This window comes from Hemiscyllium ocellatum, chromosome 12 (assembly GCF_020745735.1).
Source record: "Hemiscyllium ocellatum isolate sHemOce1 chromosome 12, sHemOce1.pat.X.cur, whole genome shotgun sequence".
NCBI classification, from domain to species: domain Eukaryota; kingdom Metazoa; phylum Chordata; class Chondrichthyes; order Orectolobiformes; family Hemiscylliidae; genus Hemiscyllium; species Hemiscyllium ocellatum.
This window is the reverse complement of record NC_083412.1, coordinates 66866376-66883735: the sequence shown is the minus strand read 5'-3', so window position 1 is coordinate 66883735 and position 17360 is coordinate 66866376. Positions and strand designations below refer to the sequence as shown.

The 17360-nt window shown below is 40.5% G+C and overlaps 1 protein-coding gene across 8 annotated transcripts in view; it reads left to right on the top strand.

The window, feature by feature from the left end:
* LOC132821100 (HMG box transcription factor BBX) overlaps nucleotides 1-17360 on the top strand; it is a 199203-nt gene that overhangs the window by 133807 nt on the left and 48036 nt on the right. For all 8 annotated transcript variants that reach the window (XM_060833634.1, XM_060833632.1, XM_060833630.1 and 5 more), the window contains 2 exons: nucleotides 12432-12602; nucleotides 14708-14950. In XM_060833634.1, the coding sequence (XP_060689617.1) occupies nucleotides 12441-12602; nucleotides 14708-14950 (405 nt within the window). In that variant the 5' untranslated portion in view covers nucleotides 12432-12440. The remainder of the gene's footprint in view (nucleotides 1-12431; nucleotides 12603-14707; nucleotides 14951-17360) is intronic.

Here is a 17360-nt window from a genome sequence, read left to right as displayed (position 1 = left end):
CAGAAAAGATTTACAAGGATGTTGCCAGGGTTGGAGGATTTGAGCTCTAGGGAGAGGCTGAACAGGCTGGGACTGTTTTCCCTAGAGGGTCGGAGGCTGAGGGGTGACCTTATAGTGATTTACAAAATTATGAGGGGCATGGATAGGATAAATAGACAAAGTATTTTCCCTGGGGTGGGGGAGTCTAGAACTAGAGGGCATAGGTTTAGGGTGAGAGGGGAAAGATATAAAAGAGACCTAAGGGACAACTTTTTCCCCCAGAGGGTGGTAAGTTTATAGAATGAGCTGCCAGAGGAAGTGGTGGAGGCTGGTACAATTGCAACATTTAAGAGGCATTTGGATGGGTATAAGAACAGGAAGGATTTGGAGGAATATGGGCCGGGTGCTGGCAGGTGGGACTAGATTGGGTTGGGATATCTGGTCGGCATGGACAGGTTGGACCGAAGGGTCTGTTTCCATGCTGTACATCTCTATGACTCTATGAATGGAGTATCACAAGGATAAGTGCTGCAGCCTTAGCTGCACTTATAATCTATATAAAAAAAGACTTTGAAGAGAGAGAGTAATGAACCTAAATTCGCTGACAGCTAGTGTTAACCTCATTGAGCTATTCTGAAAAATAACTATTTGCTTGTACCCTGGTGTCGAGTACCAGCATTACTTGTGAGTAGCTCCAGGATTCTGCACACTGACTTCAATATTGGCACGCTGATTGTGGCATTGACTTCCGGTTCTGAAAGTTACTGCCATGCACGAAACTTGGAGGCCTCTGCAGCCAGATGAAAAAAAAGAGAGAATGCTGCCTACCGCTCAACAAATTTACAGATTTAGAGTCAATATGGAAAGGGGCCTTTTGACCCATTGTATCTGCACCGGTCATCAAACATTCATCTGTTCGAATTCTAATTCTAATCCTACTTTACAGCACTTTGCCTGTAGCCTTGATTGTTATGGTGTTTCATGTGCTCATGTAAACAGTTCTCGAGGGTTTCTGCAGCGAGTTCCAGATACAGTCGGTTCTGCTAAACGTGTGTTTCTTCAACGTAAATTGGCCATAATACAATTGAAGAATTTAGACCATTATTTGTAGAACGTGAACTTTCTGTACCTGTGTTGGCTATCATGTGATTCTAGTCCCATTGGTTTAAGTGGTGCAGCTAATACATGACTTTCTTAGAACACGGGATCACACGTGAACAGAACTATCATCTTATATTAGAACAGACTGAAACCATCACCGTCTGCTTGAAAAAGTTCTCCAATGCCCTCTAAACCTCCTGCTCCTTACCTTAAAATTGTGCCCACTGATTATTAACCCCTTTACTCTGGGAGCAGTCTTTCCCCTATCTATGTCCCTCAGAACTTTGAACACCTCAGTTAGCTCCCCACTCTGCCTTCCTGCAGATGCTGGAATCCAACATATACAGGCAGGAGGCTGGAAGAACACAGCAAGTCAGGCAGCATCAGGAGGTGGAGAAGTTGACATTTTGGGTGCTGTCTGGCTTGCTGTGTTCTTCCAGCATCCTGCCTGTCTACTGTCTTCATTCTGGCACAGGTAACATCCTGGTGAATCACTTCAGCCATCTCTCTCGTGCAGTCACATGTTTCCTCCAATGTTGCAACCAGAACTGCTCTCATTACGCCAGCTGTAAGCTGACTAACATCTGTATAGCTCCAGTTTTTCTGTATCTTTCCCACGACTTTGGTGGCCTGTGGCAAGGCAACGTCACCATAGGTGACCATGGGGTTGCTGTCTCAACAGACAAGAGGAGAGGTTGAGAAGGTGGGACCTTAATAGTAACCTCAGCCATTGTAGGAATTGAACTCGCTATTGGCATTACTGTGCATTGCAAGCCAGCTATCCAGCCAAGTGAGCCAACTGACATCATGCCCATGGAATACACTAGTGTAATAACATCTTCATTGTTTAATTCTAATCGGTAACTTACTGTAAGAGATTGCTGATGTGAAATTAAAGAAACACTGTGCTTAGGAAAGCTTTGAAGAATTAGCTAACCTTTTTCTGGTGTGTCAAGAGAATGGATGAATTTTTATCAAGAGTTGTGAGGGAGTTGAACTTCATTCACAGCTAGAGGGTGCTGCAGTCACAGACTTGTGCAGTTTACATAATCAAGATAAGCCTTTAGAGAGAGTTCCATTGTAACTGGCAGCTATTCGCATCAGGTCATTGCACAGGATGTTGCAGCATCTGGAATAAATCCACACCCCGAACCTAACCTACCATTTTGATTCAAGTTTACACACACAAATCTGAAATCAACGTTTTGAAATGTAATACAAGAAAGAAACCAACATTCTCTATAACATGAAACTTTTTAACCTTTTTTTTAAAGTTTGTACCTTTGCTCCTCATCTACTCCCCATTGTCCTCACCTTACAGAACTTACATATGTGGATCTACATGTTCAAATGTAAGCCTCTGTTTCTGGACATCTGACTCTATAGTCCTGTTCACAGCACCTGTGGTTATTCTCGGGATGAGATGAGGCTGCACTTTCGACAAACTAAACCTTCTATAAATGCAGCAGATGCTTAAATGAGAGTTATTTCAGGACTTTTGTCTCGGCGCAATGGCAGGCATCTCATCCACATAAACTGACTGCCTTTGTATAATCAATACAGATTTATGTTAATGGCAAAGCAATTATTTTTAGTGTACTTTTAAATAACAAATGGTTCATCTCAGGCTGAAACAATACTCATTTAAGAGCTACTGTTTTACAGGAATTTGCATTCCAGTTGGTCTGACTATAGAGATGATGACTTGTGTTTCATGCACTGAGAATGTTTGATAATCAGAGGAAGAGGCAAGTTTCAACTCAGTGAGACCATTTAATAGGTAGATACAGATAATACCAAATCCAACCAACCAATTATATGGCTCCATTAGCTTACTATCAATCATTAGTAAAGTGATGGAAGGTGTCATTAACAGTTCTATCAAAAAGCACTGACTTAGCAATAATCTCACTGCTCAGTTTGGGTTCTGCTAGGGCCACTTAGCTCCTGATCTCATTTCAGCCTTGGTCCAAACACTGACAAAAGAACTGAATTCCAGAAGTGAGAGTGACTGCCTTTGACATCAAGGCACATTTGACGAGGGTAGCATCAATCAATCAGTGGGAATCGGGGGGGGGGGGTAAAACTGGCTGCTAGCTAAAGTCATATAGAAAGATGGCTGTTGTTGTTGGACGTCAGTCATCTAAGATCCAGGACATCTCTGGAGAAGTTTCTCAGGATAATGTAGTAGACCCAACCATCGACAGATGCTTCATCAATGAACTTCCTTCCATCATAAGGTCAGAAGTAGGGGTATTTGCTGGTGGTTGCTCAATGTTCAGCACCATTCAGAATTACTCAGACATTGAGGCAGTCCATCTTCAATACAGCAAGCCCTGGACAGTATCAGGCTTGGGCTGACAAATGACAAATAACATTCATGCCACAGAAGTGCCATGCTGTGACCATCTCTGACAAGATGGAACTAAACCCATCCCTTGTTATTTGATGGTTGAATCTCTTGCTGTCAACATCCTGGGGTTGCCATTGATCAGAATCTCATTTGGACTAACCACATTAATACTGTGGCTACATTAGCAGGTCAGAGGCTAAGAATCTTGCATCAACTCAGTCACTTCGACTCATCAAAGCCCACCTACCATTTACAAGGCATAAGTTAGGAGTGTAATGGAATTCTATCAACTTGCTTGAATGAGAGCAACTCCAAAGTAGTCAGGAACCTTGACACCGTCCAGGATAAAGCAACCTGATTGATTAGTACCACATCCACACGCAATTCAATTTTTTCACCACTAATACTCAGTAGCAGTGGTATGTACCATCTATAAGAGAGTGTAAAAATTCACCCAGGCTCTTCAGACAGCACCTTCCAAACCCACAGCCATTACCATCAAGAAGGAAAAGAGCAGTAGATATGTGGGAACATGCAAGTTTTTCTCTAAGCCATTGGATGTCCAGACTTGGAAATTTTGTCATTTCTTCAGTGTCATGGAGGTCTACAACACATAAAAAGACCCTTTGACCCATCAAGTCTGTGCCAGTCAAAAACAACCACCTAACGTTTTGAATTCCATTTTCCATACTCCATAGCCTTGTATATTGCCTTGTATGCCTTGGCATTGCAAGTGCACATCTAAATACTTCTCAAATGTTATGAGGGTTTCTGTTTCTACCACCCTTACAGGCACAGAGTTCCAAATTCTCCCCACTATCTGGGTGAAACTAAGGCAGACTTGGCAACTTGCTGCTTTGAAACCTGTTGATAGCATAGACCGTACCATGTATGCACTTTGGAGGGAGTGAATGTTTGTTTAGGCTAAAGTGCTCATCAAACATGATGCTTTCTCCTTGGTAATACAGAACATCTTGACTGTTGTTGCATTTGTTGAGGAAAGTAGAGAATATTCTCGTTGGAGAAGCTTTAAGAAGCCCGGAGATGAGCCGCTTGCCTCAGAATACCAAGTCACTGACCTACTCCCATATATGGCTGGTCTGGTTGAGCTTTCGGTCAATGGTGAACTCTTCTCATTATACCCGTGCTCTCAGGACCTGAGAATTTTGATTGTGGGGCATTTGATATTTTGTTGAGTATTAAAGAGAGTTTTTTTTTCCTTTGAGTGGAGCTGGCCATTGCCTGGTTTTAGTGTTACTTTCACCTTGACACTTGACCAGATGGGGAAGTGGGCTGAGGATTGGCAAATGCAATTCAATACAGGTAAGTGTGAGGTGTTGCACTTTGGAAAGTCAAGCCAAGGTAGACTTATACAGTAAATGCTAAAGTCCAGAGGAGTGTTGTGGAACAGAGGAACCTATGAGTACAAATGCACAGTTCTTTTGAAAGCTGTGTCACAGGTAGACAGGTTGGTGAAGAAGGCAATTAGCATGCTGGCCTTCATCGGTCAAGGCACTGGGTATAGGAGTTGGGACGATATGTTACAGTTATATAAGTCATTGGTGAGACCGCACTTGGTGTATTGTGTACGGTTTTGGTCAACCTCTTAAAGGAAAGACATAGTTAAACCAGAAGGACTGTAAAGAAGATTTACAAGTATGCTGCCAGGAATAGTCGACCTGAGTTATAAGGAAAGGTTGGCCAGGATAGGACTTTATTCCTTAAAGCGGAGGAGAATGAGGGGTGACTTGATTACGGTGTATAAAATCACAAGGGGCATTGATAGGATGCATGCATATAGTCTTTTTCCCAGGAATGGGGAACTGAAAACTAGAGGACATAGGTTTATGGTGAGAGGGGAAAGATTTAAGAAGGACCTGAGAGGGCAACTTGTTCACACTGAGAGTGGTGCATATATGGATTGGACTGCAAGAGAAGGTGGTTGAGGCAGTGACAATAGCAACATTTGGATAGGTACTTGGATGGGAAGGTTCTGGAGGGATATGGACCAAATGCAGGCAAATGGAACTTGCTGAATGGGCACCATGGTCAGCATGGACCAGCTGTATTACTTTGTGACTCTGACAGCCAACACTGGGATGCTATTCAGGTTTGCTGCATGTGAGCATCTGAGGAATTTTGAATGGACGAGAACATAAATGGGGTGAGGGTCACTACTGGATCAGCTGATCATAGTTGGCCACAGGTTGCTGATCAGTGGTGCTCCTACAGTGATGATCCAAGGCTGCGATGATTGCCTTCCAATAACCACAAACATTTTTTCTTTGGACTAGCGACAACTCGAGCTGGTGGGGTGTTTTTCCTCAATTCCAATTGACTTCACTTTTACTTAAGCTGTTTGGTTCCCGCAAAAATTGTTTTGATGTCAAAGACAGTCATCCTCATCTCAACTCATTTCTATAATTTTGCTCACACTACCTGTATTTGAAGATTTGTAAATTTGTAGTGTTTTTAGAGACCAAACTGACCATAACAAGCAGGTTATTAGTGGTGGCCCTTTTCAGTATTTTGCAGAAGATTGAGAGTGCACTGATAGGGTGATTGCTGGTTTGGTTTGGTGTCCTGATATAACTCAGCAATTTTCCCATTGTGAAGTAGATGGTTGATATAATAATGCTACTGGGTACTTTATGCCAGCTGTATTTCCAATACAATGCCAATCTCTTCTCTTATCAAGCGTTATAGCTGTGATGTTACTTGGCACCTTTTGCTTTTGATGTGTTTTATTCAGCAAGTGACAAAACAAGCAATGTAGTTCAGTATTTCGTTGATGAAGCTTTCTACTTGTTACTGTACGTACTTCCTCCCTTAAATGTGATATCTGTTTGAGGTACAGATTCACTGTCTTTTGTTTTTCCATATTAAATATACCTCAGTATTAGTGTTTGAATGTAGATCTTACAGGTAATTGTGGACTGGCGATAATGCCTTTAGGGTACTTTGTCACTGGTGTTTGGTTAAAGCAGTCTTTCACTTGATGCCTCAATCCTGCTGTGAACCTGCCGCACCTTTTTGGATGGGACCTAATCATTGCAAGACATTAAAATTTACCATGTCATTTATTATAATAGATTATCTTATATAGCACCAGTCTGAATAAAAGGCAAAGTGCCCTCAAAATTTCAAAAACCTATTTCATAAAAGGTTCCTTCCAAGGATAGGAATCCGGTTGCATTAGCCACTAACTGGCCTTTGCCCACTATTGGAACCGAGAGACCTATTGTTGCCCCAGCATGTACTGTTCACTCCTCAGTGTCTGTGTTGCTACTTCTGCTGTGACAAAGCACAGCATCCTTGTTTCTCTTTATCTAAATGTGGGTGATGGTTGAATAGCTGTTCTCTGCTCTAGCAGAATTGGTGTTAGCTGATGTACCAGTTTCAGGCTGAGGACTTGACAAAGTACTTTGTTCCTCTGTCACTACTGCTTCTGTATACTGTGGTGTAAATTCCAACCCGACAGATCCTAAAATGCTGTGGACATCATGAGATGGGATTAAATCTCAAACACTGCCAGACATTTTTTTGGGGCAGCATGGTGGCTCAGTGGTTAACACTACTGCCTCAGCGCCAGAGATCTGGGTTCGATTTCCACCTCGGACGACTGTCTGTGTGGAGTTTGCATATTCTCTCCGTGCTCCGATTTCTGCCTACAATCCAAAGATATTGCAAGTCAGGTGCATTGGCCATGCTAAATTGCCATAGTGTTCAGGGACGTGTAGGTTAGATGCATGAGCCAGGAGTAAATGTAGGGGTCTGGGTGGGATACTCTTCAGCAGATCAGTGTGGACTTGTTGGGCCAAAGGCCTGTTTGCACACTGTAGCGCTTCTAATTCTAATTTTGAAAGGAGGAAAACACACAGTGTAAATGAATGGGATAGCATGAATGGGAAGGCTTCTGTGGCATGACAGATTTTTCTAATTGCTTCTGAGTGATGGGATGAGGATGCAGTTGTGCTTATCCTGATATGGTGAGGAGTCACCATCAAAGATTATGACAGTTAACACTGAAGATCCATAATTCCCATGTGCACACCTGGAGCTGAATTTTCAATCTAGATTTGAAAATTCGATGCCAGATTTATTTCTGGATCCCTATCCTACACCACGTCTGTGTCACTGATGCACTGCTGTTTTAATCAGCAAAATCCCTGATTGTGCTGGAAGCAAGATTGGGTGCTGCTTGGGGATAGGACCTGGCTGTGGAGGCGGATGGCAGCTTTGATTACGATTATTATGATCTTGTAAATTGGAGTTTGTAAGATAGTCGAGGGATGGCAGCCTGACAGTATAGCCAAGTAGCCAAACAGTATCTCATAAGATACTATGCTCTAGCTATGACAACTTTGTACCACTATTTAAGCAGCTTAATTTTAAAAGTTTTTAATTCAAATGCAGCATCATATTATGTTTCCTGCCTCCAACCAGTGTGCACCCAGTGCTTCCAGACAAATTCTCTTCTTGCTTGTTGTTGTAAAAACCTCTTCCTAGTCATCTGCAGGCTTTTGACAAGCTCTTCCACAAACTGAATGAATAATTAATTGGAGCCAAGTGGGCTATGGCTATCCCTATCCCAAACAATTCCAACTGTGATAATTGCAGCTTGTTCTGTAAGAATCAGAAAATTGAGACCCAATGTGTGAATACTATTTTTATTAGCACTCTCACTCAACCTTAGCCCACAGACATCGAAAATCTAGCCCTTATTTCTCTTTTTCACCCTGGAAACGCCCAACTCATTGCTCTTTTGCACTAATTTGCTCAAATCTGATTGTCAATATCCTACTATTTTTAATCCTTTCATGCTTTAAACACATTTCACATATCAACTCATTCTTACTGACTTTATGTCCCTCAGTACATTGAGTTCAAAGTGCTCATCCTTCCATTACCTTGTCAAGCTTACATTTAAGACCATAAGACATAGTAGTGGAAGTAAGGCCATTCGGCCCATCAAGTCCACTCCGCCATTCAATCATGGCCGATGGGCATTTCGACTCCACTTACCAGCATTCTCCCCGTAGCCCTTAATTCCTTGTGACATCAAGAATTTATCAATCTCTGCCTTGAAGACATTTAGCGTCCCAGCCTCCACTGCACTCTGCGGCAGTGAATTCCACAGGCCCACCACTCTCTGGCTGAAGAAATGTCTCCGCATTTCTGTTCTGAATTGACCCTCTCTAATTCTAAGGCCATGTCCACGGGTCCTAGTCTCCTCTCCTCACGGAAATAATTTCCTAGCGTCCACCCTTTCCAAGCCATGTATTATCTTGTAAGTTTCTATTAAATCTCCCCTTAATCTTCTAAACTCCAATGAATACAATCCCAGGATCTTCAGCCGTTCCTCATACGTTAGACCTACCATTCCAGGGATCATCCGTGTGAATATCCGCTGGACACAATACTCCAAATGGGGCCTAACCAGAACGTTATAAAGTTTCAGTAGCACAACGTTGCTTTTATTTCCAACCCTCTTGAGATAAATTACAACATTGCATTCACTTTCTTAATCACAGACTCAACCTGCATGTTTACCTTTAGAGAATCCTCGACTAGCACTCCCAGATCCGTTTGTACTTTGGCTTTATGAATTTTTTCACCGTTTAGAAAGTAGTCTACACTTTTATTCTTTTTTCCAAAGTGCAAGACCTCGCATTTGCTCATGTTGAATTCCATCAGCCATTTCCTGGACCACTCTCCCAAACTGTCTAGATCCTTCTGCAGCCTCCCCACTTCCTCAGTACTACCTGCCTATCCACCTAACTTCTGTATAATCGGCAAACTTTGCTAGAATGCCCCCAGTCCCTTCATCCAGATCATTAATATATAATGTGAACAGCTGTGGCCCCAACACTGAACCCTGCGGGACACCGCTTGTCACCGGCTGCCATTCTGAAAAAGAACCTTTTATCCCAACTCTCTGCCTTCTGTCAGACAGCCAATCCTCAATCCATACCAGTAGCTCACCTCAAACACTATGGGCCCTCACCTTCTCAGCAGCCTCCCGTGTGGCACCTTATCAAAGGCCTTTTGGAAGTCTAGATGGACCACATCCACTGGGTTTCCCTGGTCTAACCTACTTGTCACCTCTTCAAAGAATTCCAACAGGTTTGTCAGACATGACCTCCCCTTACTAAATCCATGTTGACTTGTCCTAATCAGACTCTGCTCTTCCAAGAATTTAGAAACCTCATCCTTAATGATAGATTCTAGAATTTTACCAACAACCGAGGTTAGGCTAATGGGCCTATAATTTCCCATCTTTTGTCTTGATCCTTTCTTGAACAAGAGGGTTACAACAGCGATCTTCCAAACATCCGGGACTTTCCCTGACTCCAGTGACTTTTGAAAGATCTCAACCAATGCCTCCGTTATTTCCTCAGCTACCTCTCTCAGAACTCTAGGATGTATCCCATCGGGGCCGGAGATTTATCAATTTTAAGACCTTTTAGCTTTTCTAGCACTTTCTCTTTTGTAATGGCAACCATACTCAACTCAGCCTCCTGACTCCCTTTAATTGTTGGGATATTACTCATGTCTTCTACTGTGAAGACAGACGCAAAGTACTTGTTAAGTACTCCTGCTATTTTCTTATCTCCCATCATTAGGCTTCCTGCATCAGTTTGAAGTGGCCCAATGTCTACTTTTGCCTGTCGTTTGTTTCTTATGTATTGAAAGAAACCTTTACTATCATTTCTAATATTACTGACTAGCCTACCTTCATATTTGATCCTCTCCTTCCTTATTTCTCTCTTTGTTATCCTCTGTTTGTTTTTGTAGCCTTCCCAATCTTCTGATTTCCCACTGCTCTTGGCCACTTTATAGGATCTCTCTTTTTCTTTAATACATTTTCTGACTTCCTTTGTCAGCCATGGCTGTCTAATCCTGCCCCGGATAATCTATCTTTTCTTGGGGATGAGCCTCTGTGCAGTGTCCTCAATTATACCCACAAACTCCTGCCATTTTTGCTCTACTGTCTTCCCCGCTAGGCTCTGCTTCCAGTCTATTTTTGTCAGTTCCTCTCTCATGCCCTCATAATTACCTTTATTTAACTGTAACACCATTACATCCAATTTTGCCTTCTCTCTTTCAAACTGCAGACTGAACTTTACCATACTATGATCACTGCTTCCTAAGTGTTCCTTTACTTTAAGATCTTTTATAAAGTCTGGTGCTTGATGCATCTGCTGAATGCATTAATCCTCCTATTCTGATTTTTATTTTGATTCCTGCTGTTGGTAATACTGGACATGTCTGAGTTGAGTAAAATCTGGATTGATCAGTCTTAAGTTTTATTTTTGATATTTGCCAGTCATAATTAGTTATTGAACATATTAACAGAGCTTATCAAAGTACATTTAATAAATGAACATCAAAGTCTATTACATGCAAAAGGGAAAGTGAACTACATAAGAATTATTTGAAATGGTCTTATAAATCTCAAATGAAAATTTCATCTATTCTCAAAATCTGAATCTCACTGAAGGATTACTCTGTTTCCATTTTAATTTTTTATGTTCAGTGGGCATTTTTTCTTTTTAACTTCTTGTCAAACTTCTGCATTCATTTAATGCTACCGCCTTTAGAAATTATTTCTTCAGACATCCTAAGCAAATTGATGACAGAGCTGACAACATGCGTTCCTTAAATCCATGCGTTCAACAGACTTGTAGAATATTTTCTGTCTGACACCTTAAAAGCACTCTGCTTCTGGAGTTATTTTGAAATAACTCCACAGAGGCTAGTATCCTGTCACCAAGTGATCCAGCTCCCTCAAAGCCAGCTCTGAGTGAACAAGATGTTTGACACACCTGCTCTTAGTCATCCAGGGCTCCCTGATTGGCGCTGTTAATCTGGTCCAATCAGAGAACTCATTCTATGAGGTCCACCTGGCTGACCTTGTTACAATCGCGACATACTAATGTCTACGCCACTGAGGACGACTTTTCTTCTGCTCTGGAAACTGCTGAATTGCATTGCTCACATTGTAAACCATTTTCAGTCTGACTGACTCCTCTTCAAAAGAAATCTAAATGTTTACTCACCATCTTTCTCTCTTGAAAAAAGGAACTTTTTTTTCAGTCTGATTCCCTGTGTCATAGCACACCTTATTCTTAAACAACAGCCCTTTTTATTGCTCTCTTCTACTCTTGTTTCAAAAACATTGAATGATTTACATCAGGACTTGTAAAAGCAAATTCAAATACAGTCAAATTTCAAACAAGAATAAAAAAAATTATGAACCTTGATCACAGTTTCTCTCCACTATTCTCCTCCTGGGTTACCCCATTGTTGTTGTCACAATCTTCAGGTGCTCCAGGGTATCCTTCCAACGACATCTATGCTACTGAACCATTCAAAATCTTCCTCACTAGGCATGGCTTGGTGTTTGTACCTTTTGTTTTTGTTTCCCACGCTCCTGCCTACACTCGAACCCCCCCCCCCCCCAAAAAAAAATCTAGGGGGACATTTTCTGCCTTGAGGATGTTCTATGATTACAAGTTACTGTTAATTATAATCCGTATCGTTATAGTCATAGAGATGTTGTTCCATTTTTTTTTAAACAAAAAGATCAAATTTACAAGCCCTGGAATTAATGGTAAAGTATAAAGAAGCCAATCAAACAGCTATCAATGGGTGCTTCTTCTATTAAGCATCCAGCCAAGATGAAGAGACTTGTCATATTGGAGGACACTTTCCCTTTAAGAATCTCTGCAGCAAGCGAGCAGGTGCTGAAATGCCGCTCCCTTATGCTTATTACTGGCTGACAGCAGTGCACTAGAGGGAGCTGTTGCTTTCACAGTTCCCTCAAGAATATTATGAACCTTTGTAACAATAAAATGTATAACAATTGTTCATAATTCTGCAATTTGAAGATTAATATCCATACCTGGGGTTCAGTGTATACGCCACCTCTGTTCTGTTATACCAGGACATCCCGAATTGCCAATCATGTGCTGTTTCTATTTGTGTTATGCAGCACAGCACCATGAAAGCCAGCAGCAGAAATAAAGACCACTCGGCAGATGGCGATGGAACTGGAAAAAGACCAAAGCGGAAGTGTCTTCAGTGGCATCCTCTGCTTGCCAAAAAGATGCTGGACTTCTCTGAGGAGGAGGAGGAAGATGAGGAAGATGAAGATATTGACAAGGTAGAAATAGAAATTTGTATTGCAGACTACATTGTGCTATTTTTAAACTTGGGAACTGATTTGCTTACTCCTGTTCCTATGTTGATTGACAGTAGTTGATGGAATTTAACAAAGCTTGCTGACACATAAATACTTAAAGAAGTCATAACTCAGTTAAGCAGAAGAAAAAGATATTTGTTAACCTTCCCGTTTCTGCAGCATCTATTAGCCATTTTTGACATCATCAGCTATTCAGTTTTTCTCTGTCTATTTAAATGATTCATTTTCTAGGTCCATTCCTATCTCTGTCAGTGTAACCGTTTCATCTACTCAGCTTGTGCATTTTTATCCAATCATCCCTGGACTTTTTCTGCTTTGAAGGACAAACAATTGCTCTGTGATATCTTCCACAAACAGTAGTCAGCATTCCCTTGTGTTTCTATCAGCCTATTGCCATGACCATCGCTGTTTCAATTCTGTCAGACTGTGATTCTGACACCAGGGCTTGAATGATTTGCCATTTTCTCTACTTTAACATTGTCAAACCAAAGCCATGCTTTTTTACTTTTCCCACCTCCAGCATATGCAAACCTTTTTGACAGTTTCCATCAGCCTCTCTGGTTGTTCACGTGGGCAGCCTTTACCTTCTGACCCTCTTTCCTTCTAGTTAGTAAGGCTGCTCTCATCAATGTACAAACCTGTTTTTTCATTGACGAGGAGGAGATTATTTACACTATTTCTAGCAGGGTGTTCTACCTTTCCTTCAGTTCTTTTAATTTGGATTTTAATTAAATTCAAATCCCATTATCTGCTATTATGGAGTTTAAACCCTTGACCCCCGAGTATAAGCATGGTCCTCTGGGTCAATAATACAATGACACTGCCACCAAACCACCATTTCTTCCCTAAGTCTGTAACTTAGACATCTGCCATGTTTACTGAGCTCCAGAAGGAACTTGTACAAGGAACATTCACACATACACCTTTGCCTTGATCCAAATTCTAGCAAATCTTCTCTATACTTCGTTATCGGGCATGAGAGTGCTTGGATTTGGCTATCTTCTAATCTCACAATTGTAATCAGGTGGTTGAACTCACTGTTCATGAATCCAAATAAGGCCATTATTTTAGCACCTTCAGTCCAAACCTTCAAAGAGATGTTGTATGTTTAATAATATTGAGACCAATTCATTCACTTTTCTGACACCACCACACCCTTTTATGTCAAGCTGCAATGTCCAGTCTTGGCAGATCTTGTATTCAAATATGTTACATGGTCACAATTCGGGAATGAGCTATTTACTTAACCATTAACTACTTAAATTGGGGATGCACACTTTCATAACTTCTGGCCCAGCTCCTGAACTCCTCTCACCACTGAGGTCCATGAACCCTCCGGGTCCAGTATCGGCTTTCAAAATCAGCGCTTAATAGTGTAAGTGTTCTTCCTACATAACAGTGAAATGTTGTATAATTTTGTAATATAATGCATGACACGATTTCATGCCAATTTAAAGGAATGGTTAGTTGCCAATCTGTCTTCTGCAGATGGGATCAAAGCTGATACAGGCTTACAGACATGGACTGCCTGATCTAAGCATGCTAGCCTCCTTGTTCTTACAATCAGGGTCTATATGTTTTCAATTTGGGTGGCCAAAGATGACACTCCAACTCACTTGCATCGCTGGAGCAGATTTGATTAAGTTAGAAGTCAAATTTGTGCTTAAAGCTTCAATTATTTTAAGTAATTAGGCAAATGTATCAACTGATGTACTTCTCAATATATCGTTGTATATGGAAGCTTGCTGAGTAATCATATTTTATAATGCTGCTTCAAGCAATGATCAGTATATTGGATTTTGTGTAAGTACACTTATGCTAGATTTCAGAGGAGAAAAGATATGGCAAATAAGGAAATCAATTCATACATCTAAATAAGAAATTCTTCTAAATGTGAGCTAATGTGAATTCAGCATGAGGATGGCTCTTTCAAAGGAGATCTATGTTACTTTACATAATGTGCAACCCTCCAAATTAAGTTTCAATATGAAACTTTTTTAACAGTAAGATCTATTTTGTTTTCCTTGTCAAATATATTCTCATGTATGTTTACATTTTTACTGCAGGAAACTTTGCTGAACACAGAAGGTCTTGAACATGAGGCAGATGAAACAGAAGATGATGACTCCTCTGAACAGCGAGCTCGCAGGCCGATGAATGCATTTCTTTTGTTTTGCAAACGCCATCGTTCTCTGGTTCGTCAGCAACATCCTCGCCTAGACAACCGTGGTGCAACCAAGATACTGGCTGACTGGTGGTCTGTTTTAGATCCAAAGGAGAAACAAAAGTATACTGACCTGGCAAAGGAGGTGAGGCAGCATAGCTGTATTACAGTGTTGCCTGTGTTTTAAGGTTGCCTGTGAAATTAGCTCCATTTCTTGCATAAAGCAGGTGATCTTTGAGTTAAGATGCTTAAGACTTAAAGTTGAAAGTAAATTGTATTTTGACAAAAACAAATTACTGAAGGGTAAGCAGAATTAAGATTTCAAGTACAATGACCATTCTTCAGAATTTGCTTCGTTCTTCACTTTATTGTATTTTAACTGCATTCATATAATTGATAATTGTTAATTATACAATTTTTCTGTCAGTTTCTACATATTTTAATTATGGAAACAATGAAATAAACATTTAACATTAGCGAAGTGGATATTTATCTGAGTTTCCATTAGCATAGATCTTTTCCAGGACAATTGGAAATTTTTATAACTTGTCAAAGCCATTTTTAAAAAAAAAAAGAATTTGCACTCTGGAAGGAGATCCTACATTTATGTATCTATAATATATCTATTAGTAACATATGCATTCTGTCGGGGTTCTCCTCCGTGTTATTAGAACACATCAGTTTCATTTACACATCTGGATTGAGGGATGATCTATCTCTAATCACTCTGGAGTATTGACTAGCATTTGCAGCGTAAAAAACATCATTATTAAAGCATAGATTGCATAGCAACATCTGGTGTTAAGTGTGGAAATCAGAAGCTGCTGGTTTGAATTGTTCTGCTCCTCAAGCTTCACAATAGCAGTATCTTGTGCAGACACTTAACATTGAAATATATGAAGTTGGAATAGCTGCCCACTTGACACCCACTACACTTGCCGACAAATTATAGCTTGTTTGTTCTAATGTAAGTGAATTTTTAATTTGTGTAATTAGTCTGATTTACTGCTGAATATCATTTTTGGCATGATAAGTTAACTTTAAAAGTATGAATGTTGATCCTCCAGATTTTATTATTGATTATTTTTAAATTATAGGTTTAGTTCCTAATTTTCTATACTTTTTCTTTCTGTTGCTTTTATTTCTCTGGTTATCTGTGCTTTTTTTCCCCTTGTTTCATTTTGCTTTCAGATTTTAAGTTGAATTAAGAATTCTAAGTTACACCTTCTGGTTCAGACCTGCATGCTCAGTAAAGATTCTTCAGTCTGGCTGGTTGAGTTGCTTGCCCTTTTCACATGGGCTTAGGACCCTCTGTAAAGGGTAACGCATTCTTTTGTGTTACTAACTGCTGCAGCTTTGAGAATAAAAGCCTGCAGAATTTCAGTAAGTAAGTGTAATGAATGTTGAGCAGTGTTCTTTCAGCACTGCAGAATCAGGACCCAATTGAAGATGAGTCAAAGACCAAATACTTTACATCTACTATACTTAACTGGCTTGGTTTATTGGAGTAGCTAGATACTATAATTTAGATTATGAAGCTCCATCTAATGATAGCTTTGCTGTGCTGAACATTATACTAAGAATCCATTAATCTGCTACGCAAATGTAGTAAACATAAACACCAATGACCTGATACTCTTAATTGGCACTATTCAAAAGAGATTTTAAATGTCATAAGAACCATTACTCATCCAGTTCTGATGTGAGAGTTGTATAATTGATAGCACATTTGACCCTCCTTGTCACGAGGACATGGAATGGGCAGGCAGTTAAAACTGTACAACTTATTTAGCCACACTGGCAGGTTAATTTCTGGCTTCACATGGCTGTTACAATGGGAGCTGATTCAAATCCTGGGTGCTAATAGGATTTTGGATTTTAACGTACTCTATTGAGTAGTTGGCAATGCCACTTACTCAAGTCTAGTAGGATCCTTTACACAATATGCATGTCAATCTCAATGACACCATTGGGGTTCAATTGAAAGATTTAGCTCCATGCTCCATGGAATGCATTAAAAGCCACAGTAACATCCTTCCAGGCCAACCTAGATAGAAAGGGGACATAAATTTAAGGTGAAGGGTGGAAGATATAGGGGGGATGTCAAGGGTAGGTTCTTTACCCAGAGAGTGATGGGGGCATGGAATGCGCTGCCTATGGGAGTGGCAGAGTCAGAATCATTGGTGACCTTTAAGCGGCAATTGGATAGGTACATGGATAGGTGCTTAAGCTAGGACAAATGTTCGGCACAACATCGTGGGCCGAAGGGCCTGTTCTGTGTCATATTGTTCTATGTTCTATGTTAAAATGATCGGGGTTATGAGAGTAAGCTTTTCAAAGACACAAAATAATCTATGCCATTATATTATAAAATATGTTTCTTTATTATTTATATATATAGTAATATATGCACCAATAAGTAAGGTTGTATAAGTGACATGCATGAAGATGACCCAATCCTGAAGGCATCTTGTTTCCAATTTTTTTTCAGCTTCTTTAAGTCATTTCCAAGGTTTCAATGGGCTGTTTACATGGATAATGAGAAAATGTTTTTA